The sequence below is a fragment of the Pholcus phalangioides genome, unplaced genomic scaffold (genome assembly GCF_987345545.1).
Source record: "Pholcus phalangioides strain wild (caught in Gottingen) unplaced genomic scaffold, Ppha-v1.0 ptg000004l_1, whole genome shotgun sequence".
NCBI classification, from domain to species: Eukaryota; Metazoa; Arthropoda; class Arachnida; order Araneae; family Pholcidae; genus Pholcus; species Pholcus phalangioides.
In genome coordinates, this window is record NW_028301597.1 from 3866784 (window position 1) to 3879270 (window position 12487).

General features: G+C 37.4%; 1 protein-coding gene across 1 annotated transcript in view; it reads left to right on the top strand.

Moving 5' to 3' along the window:
- Positions 1–12487, top strand: part of LOC149086454 (uncharacterized) — a 32341-nt gene that overhangs the window by 9083 nt on the left and 10771 nt on the right. Inside the window, exon 2 of the mRNA XM_089255567.1 lies at positions 9845–9967. Within this exon, the coding sequence (XP_089111693.1) occupies positions 9845–9967 (123 nt within the window). The remainder of the gene's footprint in view (positions 1–9844; positions 9968–12487) is intronic.

Sequence of the window (12487 nt, forward strand, 5' to 3'; positions counted from 1 at the left end):
ATTTTTCATATATACCTAACGGGACCAGACTTGAACGATAGGCTACTTTAAAATTTCGTCAGAGCAGGGTAAATGTCCGAAATGGGCAAAAAAAATAAAAAAAATAAAAAAAAACTGTCGGGCAACAATGGTTTCTAAGCCTCAGCAATCACTTTTGAAATGTATATTTTTTAGTTACCGTGGTTCCCTAGCAATGCGTTTCAGACGTGTATATGCCCCTTTACAATGGTTTTTCACTTCTTTAATGCTTCCAGTATATATGTATAATAGTTTATGCCTTTATAATAGTTTGCCAATTTTTCAATCATCCCAGTAATGAAACTTTTTGAATAGACGTCAGAAGCATCATCAGTATCAATTTGAGGGTCAGACAAAGGATGATCCCCATAGAAATCAGTGTTAAAATTGCCGATTTTACTGTAAAAATGCGGAAATTTAGGGGGGGGGGGGTTCCGCCTTATCAATAATTTAAAAAATTATATTGAATTCTCGATTTTTGAAATATCGAGTTCGCTTAGCGATACGAAGCCCAGAAAATTAATACCTAGCGCACCTTAAAAACGTAAAAAAAAAATATCCATTTCTATGTTTTCTTCAAGTCCAGAAGAACAGAACTTAGGAGAACATATGCACAGAAAGCATATGACAACGCACGCTCATCACACTTGCGGTATGCCGCACATAACATGTATGAAACTCTGTTAGCTTTGCAGACTATGTCATGATAATGATCAGTAAAATCCAGGATGCGGCTCATTGAAATACCTAGATCTACGCCATGTATCATCTAATTGCTGTAACGTTTCATTACCTAGTTGATAATATTCAGGATCGGTGCGCCTGCCTAAATGCATTGATCCGCTTTTTGATGTTGAAATATACTGACAATTGCACTGGAAAAGTCGTTGGCGTGCAATTTTTGGGCCTCTGGTGTTTTCTACTGGAGAGAATAACTTCACGTCATCAGGGAATTGCAAGAGAGGGATGGGTGATACAGCCTGAGTGATATATATCGTAAGTGTATAAATTAAATAAGACCGGGCATAACACTGATCTCTGAACTACTCCGATTGGCACCTGACATTTTCTGAACAGCTACGCGAACCTGACGAACCCTATCTGATAGAAATACTTGAATTATCCTCACAATCCAGAGTTCCTACTGCAGAATACAACTTTGAAAAAGCTTCTGAAATACGTGTCGTTTTGAAAAAAAAAATCCCACAACGCCAATAGGACAACCGCTTTGTTATGTTCCCTTTCCAATGAAAAATACCGAAGTGAATGAACAAGGCGGATATGTTCCCCTTTTTGGTAGACACGACTAACTTTACATTATAATTTGCACTAAGAACATTCCCGACAGAGCTCATCCCAAAGATTCAGAAACCGTAGAAAAGTGCATTTCGAAAATAAGTGGAAACGATCCCTTTTGAAAATAAGTTTCCCCCATTTGATACCTTCATATGCAGTAATTTTGGTTCATTAGTAGAGATTTTATACATTTTTATTCCCTCCTTGTCCTCCATACTCACACAGTAAGTATTCTCCTAGTACGTATAACAGGAAAAACATATGTTTATATGTGATGGATGGATAGTCAATTCTAGGAATTGTATCCACTTATTTTATCAAGGAATCTATCGATGTTTTGATTGATGGCTTTCTGAATGAAGGATTTGAAAGGGGGAAAAAATTCTTTCACTTTATGAAGACTGCTATTCGACTGTGGAATGCGATTCAAAAGATATTTAATGAGGCAAAATGATAGAATTTTGTGGAATATTTGCTCTGCAACTGAACAAACGAATTAGACCGCGTCTGTTTGTTCACCAGCAGGTTCCGGTCGGAAGCAATCAAATGTGCATCGAGAGTGTAGTTGTTACGGTTTTTTTGGGGCTTCGATAAAAAAGATTTACTTGCCATGAAACTAACAAGATTTATAATTTATTAAAAGTTAGAATTTTTTTAAACTTATCAAATTGGCTGTCTCTTCAACTTTCATAGTTGAAATCACTAAACCTCGCTCCTTAAAATACCATATCTTTTTTATAATGTCATTCGTCATTTCTCAGCCACCTCGTTGGGCATTTTGCCTATTGTGGCATGTTATTTGTATTTTTATTTTCAGTAGGTGCAAATAAGGGGGTTAGAAAAATGTTTTCCATTGATAAAAGCAGCTTTGCAAGATATATCTCGGCTTGTGATTGCTAAAATAATAGACGTTCAAGAAGATGCGACATTTCGTCAAAGCCGGGGAGGGGGTTAAAAAAACTTGTGCATATACTTACGTACTCGTTTATATTAGTTCACATTGCAGACAATGGAAACAATTTTCATTTAATCAGAATTAAATTATATTCTAGTCTGCTTGTGGACCACTTTTCTTTGCGAACCACAGTTTGAGAAATGCTGCTCTATGGGAAGCTTCCCAGAACGCAAATTATTGACGTTATAGCCGAAGGGTCGTTATAATCAAGTTCGACTGTATCTGATAACGGCATTGAAGTATTGAAGTCTCCACCTTTACGTGTTTTAATCACCACTCCGTTACACCGTTTCTGATAGAAGAAAATGATCCATGACTTGAAACATAACACACATGAAAGAATCGTAACCAATAGGACCCGGAAGTTCTCCGAAGTCTTAATTAATTTCTGTTTGATTGTCTTTTACGTGTAACATTCTATAAAGTTAGGTAAGAAAGAAAGAATGCATGGGTGGAAGAAGAGACCCCCAAGTTCAAGACAAATTGTAAGGATATCGAAAAACGCAAGGTCGTTTTATTCTCTCTCACTAATGATGAAAGTGCTCGTCATGCATGCTCGTTGGTTGGTCTATTGTTGTTGACGGGACGGAGGCATATCTCTATCTCGTTGCGTCATCACCGCCTCCACTTGAATTCGCAATCGAATAAATCTGTACCGGAAGACGTTGTTGTCCTGTCAGTAGTAAATAGAAAAGATGTTCTGGCATTCAGGGAATAAATACTTTGGTCTTCTTCTTCCTTCTCTCTCTCTGTGTTGCTAGGAGCTTCTTTTCTTTGCACTCGACACACTTGGATAACGCACTCAGTCAATCATTTTAAAACTAGTTTCGTGCGAGCTCACCCATTGTTTAGAAACATTTCTCTCACATTTTCATTGGAATTTTTCCGGACTATGATTTCCGATATTCTATCAGTTAGTTATTATTCCTTGGAAATACAAAACTCAAGTAAATGATTCGCGCAATCTGCTTTGAGCTCAAGTACAATCAGTATACAGAAAAAAAATTAACAAGGTGTCTGGTTGAAATCTTCCTATTTTTAAGCAATGCTTACCAACCCTGTTGGACACATTTCGATGTTTCCTCATCTGAAAAAAATGACCCTAGAGAGGAAATGAGGTTCACCTAATCGATGAGAGTTAACACCCCCACAGAAAATATCAGCTTTCTCCTACGATGACACCACTTTTCTCATTGTTTGCTCGTAACAATGGCAGCGAACGTAATGAAGCTTTCAAAAAATTTGTCGGCAAACTAAAAGTTGGAAACTCAAATTTATCTAATATCTGCATGTGACAATATTAATTTTTGCATTACGAATGCCTCTACTTCAGTGCCTCCTGCAAAGGTGTGAAATAAGAAAGGCAGGGCGTGTCTCCAGTTTTGTAGATGGCAGCACGTTTCCCCGGCATGCAAGAGGGCATGAGTTCGAGTCCCGGTGGAGACCATATGATTTTTCTTTCCGAGTTCACCTCGGCATAAAATCCAGAAAACATCTGTTTCCTTGACGTTACTAATTTTGAATCGCTGTTTCAAATTACGGACATTTGATCCGGACACCCTGAAAACAATATAATACATTGATACTGTTATTAAATTGCATTCAACGTGATACTTTTTTGTTTATCTATTAAATCATTCGATCATTTTTGCCACACCACTGTGATTTTCTGCACACGAGGGCTAATTAGACCGGGACCTACAATTATTTTGTATATTTTGCATTTATTGCCGATTCCGAACGGCAGGCTTGTTTTTTATACTCATCGGCAGGTTGGTGCTCTAACCCCTCGATGGGGGACTCTCTGCGGTAGCAATTTTTTCTGCGGTCATGTCGCCATTTCTGTTGTACCCCTGTATCAGGAAAGTTTTATGACAAGGACGAACCGGGTATCGAACTCGCGACACCTCTAAACATCCTTTGGTACTTTAGACGAGTAGCTTATCGACCTGGGCTATCGCGCCCGTTTATCTATTTAATTAGAAGATGTTTTGGAACTGGTATTCAAAAATTGACTGACGAACCACTACTACGAGTATTTAACCGTACACGTGTACCTCGTAAACGTTCCCCTCGGGAATTCCTAATGAATTGGTATATGTAGGAAAGTGTTATGAGTGTATGCATATATATATATATGCACGACTCTAACGTATTTATGTTGTCGTAGTTCTTTTTCTCAGCTACCTCGTTACCATCGTTGGCTACTAGTGCTGCCATCGGTTTTCCATGTTTTGAAGTTAAAATGGGAAGTGCTTGAAGTTTTATGAGATGTAAGTATCGTGTTGAAGGTCTGTTTGTTCTCCGCGGATGCGGAGAGACTTTTTTAAATGGGATATCCGCTCACATATTCACGCCTCAAAGATGGAAAACCGATATGAATTCTATGTCTACAATGAGGATCATAAAGTTTATTTTTTATTTTATTTTTTTTGCTTTTTAAAGAACTGAAGGGCATTTCTTCTAGGAATAAAATCAAATCACAAAATTTTGTACGAGAGAAACTGATAGAAATAAAAATGATAAACTTGTTTTTTCTACACCGTAATTGAATGAAATACTGATTTTCTTTAATTTGATGAAAGAATTAATTTAATTGAAATGAAAGAAAAGGATAAAGCAATCGCATAATAAAATACACTTTAAAATAGATATGAAAAAACATTCATAATTCCAATGGAAGTAAAATTCACCTTTAAATTTCCTATGTATATGCTAGAAATGTTGTTTACATGAGATATGTAAAAGCTGTTGTTCAAACTCGATTTATTTGATCATTCCGTAAGGAATGAATATTTTACTTTGAAATAAATGTGAATTGTTGTTTGATAATGTATTGCAATGTAATGAGCCACGTTCAGACAATAAACTATCTATTTATCTAATAAAAATTTTACATAATAAATTTTAACTGAATGTTTTTGAAAATCAATTCGCATCGGAATAAGTAAGAATAATAAATTTCATGATTTCGACGCAATTTATAGAAACAAATTCCGATAAATAGCATTTTAGTTAATTTAGCCGTGTTTAATTTGATTTGTTTCTTCGATAATCAATAAACGGGACAAATGAGTTCGATTTCTGTAAAATAGAAGAAAAATATATTTCATGTGAATCCCCCTTCCGTAACAAGCCGAGATACATTTCACACATATTCATGCATCTTGATGATATTTTTATTATAATACAAAGACAAATGAGATCTTGTTGATGCAAGAGATATCATTTCACTAATTTTATTTAAGGTATAGAAAGGGCCGATCCTGAAAAGAAAAAAAAAAGACGTTACAACCGCTCGTATGAAAACGGACACTGTTACAACAAGGCTATCAAAAGTTTCAGAATGATCGTAGAAAATAAATCTATGAGTAGTACAGTAAAACCCGTCTTAACGGTAATCCCTCGGTTCTCATGAACGTCTGTCCCCTTCCTCTCTTGTTTTACAGCCAAGTAATAATTTCCCTTATGCAATAATAAGTAAGAAAATAAGCAATAATTCAAACACTCTGATTTACGGTCAATTCGGTTACAAATTTTTCATCCCGTCGGTGTCCGCAAAAGAGAAGTTTTGCTGAATGTGCTTTTGTTACGATGTTTTCCTTTCATTTCAAATTTCTGATAATATTTGAAATTGATACTATCCATCGGTAATCGGTTACGTTGTTCATAGCCGAATGTAGCTGAAAACGATCAGCCTTTTTTCCATATTCTTCTTTTTCTAAAATCCTTTCACTTTCTTTGATGAGCTGTTAAGTTTGAATATTTGAAGTCATAGTTCGTTTGTGAGTTTGCTCCCAACCGATTTGGATTCCACACTCGGAAGAAACGCCAACGAATATCAAACGGAATGGCTAGGTGTGTTTGCTCGACTTTCTCTCCCTCCCTCTCTGTCCAGAACTATTATCTTGGTCAGGACGGCGTGAAGCTCTTAAAATGCCAGCAATCTACATACCCTTCGGTAGCTTCATTTTTTTTTCTTCGCACGAAGTCTTCGTTTGCATTTATTATTCGTACGAAAAATGTGTCTTCAAGAGACAAGAGGAGTGAAAAAAATAAATAAATGAATAAAATCGTGAGAGAAGTGGTTATTTGTACAGCAGGGGTACCGCGGTATTGGAACATAGAAAGAACAAATTCAGGGAATCAAAGCAGCGTGAAGAAAGAAGAGTCAAATGCAAATAATAGAGGTGAAAAATAAAAGAACATGAAAGAAGAAGACAGAGAAGCCAACACACAGCAGGTTCGTTGCACCGACTGATGGCAAATGGAAGAAACAACAAAAAATAAATAAAATCTATTTCTAGTAAAAAAGAAACAGAGAAGAAAACTTCTTTATGGAAGGAAAGTGAAAGTACGTACTACTTTTAGTATATACGTACCTGCATCATTACCTGCATAGTTTTAGTTACCTTTCAGTTCTTGGCCTTGAACCCTTTATAATAAAGCGCGACTGACGTACCTTCACGGCAGTAATAGTAGTATCAGTGGTAAGAGAAAGCTCTTGACGTCCGTCTCGAACGAAATATGCCGTAATGGGGTCATTGATCCGACCAATGTCTGCGAATGTTCTTCACAAGGCAAACGTCCGCGTCGTGTAAAGAAAGCATCCTCTGAAACTGCTAACCTCGAATTAGTATATTTATGCGAGATCACTATCGAATAAGCCTAATCTATCGATGTGATTGTTGACTATGCGACTCGTATGTCCGAGTCTCGTACCTCCAAGAGAAAGGCCGTCGATGATGTTGCACTCAAAGTACTTTGTATATGTGTTACGGTAAATGTGATAAATCGGTTATTCGGTTGTTATGTATACTTACCAATCGTCTTGTAAAGTTTGATAAATTTATTACTTTTACCGGCAAATTTGCATAGCCTAATACCCAAGCGTCGTTGGTAAATTTGATAAATGGGAAAAAAATGCCAATTGACTATATGTGCGATGTCTGACCCCGATATAATGATAACAAATTTTACCATCGCAACCCCATATAATGATACAATAAAACCTTTCTTTTGCGGGCACCGACGGGACAAAAAAAAATTCGTCCGTAAAAGAGACGCCCGTTAGCCAGGGGTTTGAATGCATACTTTTATTATACAAGGGGAAGTTAGTATTTGGTCGTAAAATAGGAGTTCCACCGTACATATATGGACTGTTATATATAGTTTATCATGTAGTACAATTTGTCATGCTTACCAATAACGCGACGCTTGGTACTATGCATAATCGCCTTTAAAAGTGCTCAGTTTAGGGAAAGTTTTTGGGAAAAACTTTAAAAATTATGGAAATTTTCCATTATATAGATATTGGTAGAGATATTAGATATATATTATATAGATAGATAACACAAACAAAGTGGTTGTTTTTTTCAATTTTTGTAGAAAAAGAAGTTTAAAATATATTTATTGTGTAGAAAATTGTGAATTGCCGGGTTGAAAAAAATGTGGTTTGCGAAAAAGTTGTTTTCACGATGAAGGTTTTTTGATCCAGAAAAAAATTAATTTGAATATTTATCGATAGAGGTCACTGCACGAAAACGAACCACTGGAAATATTCAAATCAGAGTCATAAAATGCAGGATGTACGATTAGGGGTGAATTTAGCCACATACCGCCGGATGAAGCTTTACGAACGTTTCGGACCCAGAAGAGATTAAAAAAAAGGTTCAGGTCCAATCAGGTCACTCCTGCCGGACTGGTTTCGCTGGCCCTCCATCGACAAGAATTTGAACTCTTTTTTTTTTTTCCTGCACCAAAAAAAAAACGATTAGGCGTGATTGGTCAAAGCTTTTTTTCTTTCGTGAAAAAACTTTTTCGCAAACCGCATTCAAATATATCGATTTCTTCAGTTTTTATGAATTTCTAAGCTATTTACGAATTTATGGGACAACTTGTGTTTCTGGTGGTATTCACCAGGGTGTCTTCTGAAAACACAATTTTGAAAATTTGGTAACGCTTACGATACTGCCGCAATTGCTTCAATTTTGTTATCGAAGAAAAACAACAATGGGCATTATCATATAAAATGTACATAAATATCTAGTAATTAATTTTTATTTCCATAGGGTCACAAGACGTCCTCCTTTTTGATGTCATTTCAAGCGTTGGGAAATTTTTTTTTACTCTAAATAGTATTATATCTCTTCATTAACATGTGTTTGTGTGTGTTCCCCCACACACACACACTTATGTTTACAAGCTTTGACCAATCACCGTCGAAATTCTCGGAATACAAGAACCTAAGTTTCAAACAAGACGGCCGATAGTCTATTCTAACCACGGTCCAGCTGGCTCCACGACAGGGCCGCAACTAATGCTTGGTCAGCCGGGTCAAGTACGCATTTTGCCTTCCCCCTTGTATTGTTGAAGCGTGGAATTTGCGCCCCTCTCATTTCATTTTTCAGTTTTCGAGTCTGGTAACCCTAATTTTAGAGATAGTAACTTGCGAAGAGCAAGCATTTTATGACAAATATTTGTGTATAATCGAAGAATATATATGCAACTATATGGAAATGAAATTCTATCCAGAAATAGTGAATGGGCGGCGCTTACGTTAAACACTTTTCTTTTTCGACGCTTACGCCGAAGAAATACGGTAGTACAGTATTTTATTTTCAAGAATCTTCATGCGCGGTGAGAAATAAATTTTGCTACTCGTGCGCGAATACGTTTTGACGAATGACATAGAATCGGTAAGCAATTTCTATTTTCCATATCTTCAAGGAAATGAGCATTACACCCTGTGCTTAAACTAAAATATACGCAGCTTCTAGTGAGCATCAGCCAACGTAATGCTCCATACAATATTTTCACAACCGAGAGCTCATGTCAGACAAGAGTTAATGTGAAACTTTATGGTAGTCTATCTCCACGATGACAACATATGACCATTTGCGGTGCTCTTCGCCACACGTGACGAATGAATTTTGTATCAGATATCGGAATTTGCATCAACTGAGACGCGTAGAAGAGAGGGCGGACTCATCGTCCTCCATCCATGAACAAAAAACTGGTTTTGTTGCTCCAAGTGACGTCTAACTGTTGAAAAGAAGACGGGGTAGGGAACATATAGCGTTGATACTATGGCTATGGCCAGTCGATTAATCCAGGCCGATCCATCGTCCGCCATTAATGCGCAGTGTGACGTCAATATTATCGGTAAAGCCAATAGATATGTCTCCCATAGCGTTTTTTTCTCCTTTTTTATTGATTGGACGTCACTTTGAATTGAAAACTGGTTTTTCTTTGCTACCCTCGATGAGCCCGCTAGGGTATACAGTCACATTAACTACATAGCTATAGTGATAATACTGACGTCATCCTTCCTCGAAGATGGCGGATGAGTCTGCCTAGGGTTTGATAGAGCTCTAACATCAACTAAAGAATTTGGATCGGATGGTTGGTATCCACTGCACACGATGGCCACTGGAAAAATAATTTTGCATTTCAAAATTTCAATATGCTAAATCTATTTTTCGAAACATAGATGTGCTATTTTTTTTCACGAGAGAGATATTGCTTTCAATCGAATATTTTAGATCATTTCAATTGTATTTTTTTTTCTTGTAGACTCGAACCTGTGATAATGAATAAAAGTGAAGTGAACAATATTCTTGATGAAGACACTCACAAGCCGGGCACATATCTGTTATACGAAGACCTGGAAAAGGATAAAATGCACCTCGCGTTCAAGTAAGTTGTTCGTGAGTTTTGAAGCTATGGATCTGTAAATGTGGTATCTGACAAGTGTTATTAAACAATCTGTTTTTAGAAAAGTAGAAAGTTCAACACACACTTCATAAGTACTTGAGACGAGTCTTTATGGCGAGGAAAACAAAGCCCAGATTAATTTATCTGGAAGTGAATGAGTGAAGAGTGAGTAGGTCTTTCATTAATATTATTATTATTACGATCGCCACATAACAAAGGACGAAGTCATATGGTATCAGATAACGGAATTGGTTGAAAGTGATTTCTGTGTGAAGGACCTCGATTCACGTTCCTTGTGAGTCAGGTCGTACAATGTCGTATCGATAGATCGTATTTTTTGTGCCTTGTTGTCACGAAACCGCAAACGGATACGAGAATGTATTAGAATTAACAAGTACGGAAAGCTCGACAAGGAACAAGATCAGTAAATCAGAGGCACGAGAGTCTGTTTTGAATTAATATGCTGAATATGAATACATTTTTTACCGCTGTCAGATTTTTTTTCTGACCGACTTCGTTTATCTAGCCGAATAGCTAATCACAATTTCACCGATTTCATACATATACAGTGCACGCCGCATGATGTGATCACATCGGGACTCGCGCTGATAACAATAACCGATTGACAACTATATCCGAAAAAACCCTGTTGTTAGTACGGTAACCGTTTGGCCAAGAGGGACGTATGGAAACGGGGCAATTAAATTTTCTCTTTCTCCTGTAGCAACAGATTTCAGAATGTAAAATCGTTTTGTTTTTTTTCCCCTTGTTCTAAAAAACAGGATCCCCCCCCCCACCTTTAAACTAAGAAATAAATTCTGAAAAAAATAAAATTTTTGTTCACACACACACACAGAAATTGTAAGAAGTTACAATGGAATTGTCTCTAATATGAATTACGAATTACGATACTTCTTACTATGGTACGTTGATAGTACGTTCCATAGATCCTTTGTGCAAGTATTTCGGCCGAGGAACTGTTAATATCGTCAGTCACAGTTCCTCGTTAATGTCGTCATCAACTAAACTGGTTACCAGTTTAGTTGATGGTCAGATCTCAAATGACCACCTTTCCTGACGTGGAGGTACAATAGATACGCGACAACATGGCCACAGGAACCATTGCAAAGGCAACTTCGCACGTTCGTGAATCATAGCTTTTATTACGGCCCGATTAGGAAGGACACTATGAACTGAGTACGGGAAAATTTTTGTCGATAAGGAAGCCTTCTGGCCTTAATCTTGCCATTTGGTAACGATGCCGCAAAGGGAGAAAATGACCTTGGTCCAATCTTAGCTTCAAAGTATGCAAAAAAAAAAAAACCCCTTTCGACTAAAAAGAAGCGTTTACTATAGTATTTCGCAATTCTCTGGTCGGAACGTTTTCAACGATTAATTATCTAAGGAATGAGAGTTATGACTTGATAAACCTTGGAATTTTGTTAAGTTTTGTATGTATTATAGGATGTGAATGGTCATAGAGACGGACTCACGTCGCGAAGTTCGCAGCACAGAAAAATCTGCTTCCCTACTTCGAGGTGCGAATGCAAGGCGATCTCCCCTTTAAAAAGTCTCACCACAGAGAGCAACAGGCCTACAACAGTAATATCTTCAATCATTACACTTCACATATAGTTCGAAAAATAGGAGGCAGATGGCTGCACTATAACAAGCATTACACAGAAACAAGCTTCACGTTAGGTTCACGCACATTCCAACATGCACCAATTCGTTAGAAGTTCCACAGAGGAATATGCACGAGGTACATGTATGGTTTAGTAGTAGCACTAAAAAATCAAACACAACACTACATACTCACTCAGACTGTTTTAGGTACACGCACAGTTACACATTTTCAGCACAACTCACTAAGTAGTAAATCGCCCATAGATGGTGATAGACCTGAGTTGTGCTCGGATTGGAAGAAAGAAAAGAAAGGATGTGATGCACAATTTTTCCATACGGTCATCGAGCATCTATCATATCTTAATCCCGTTCCGAAACAACATAAATGATAAATGCTTGGGACAGAACCAATGATGCATGGTTTGGAAGATTGTCATGCACCAACTGCGATACCTTAGTCTAGAGCGTAAAAGGTATTTAAGGAAAATTTACTTGAAGAACAGAGCACGGTTTTCGATGTTGCTCTGTTTGGGTTTGACACTTCAAGCTGATATTTTTCTTTCACTATAAATATTTACCCCCCCCCCCCCCAACTCCATTCCCGAGCCGAGATTATAGTGTTACTAGCTGTAATACTCGGCGCTGCCCGGGTTTTCTTTAGTGAGGTTTTTTGGATCACGTGGTATCTCCCTCTATCTTTGAGGGACATACACACTGTGTCCACGTTAACAAATATGGCAACTTCCTGCGCGACTCATGAAATAAACAAATCTAGATTTAAAGAAACGTAGAAATGAATATATTTTTTTCCTTTTTTAAGGGGCGCCAAGTCTTTCGATCCCCCCCCCCCTCCTGAATTTCAAGTTATCCATCTGC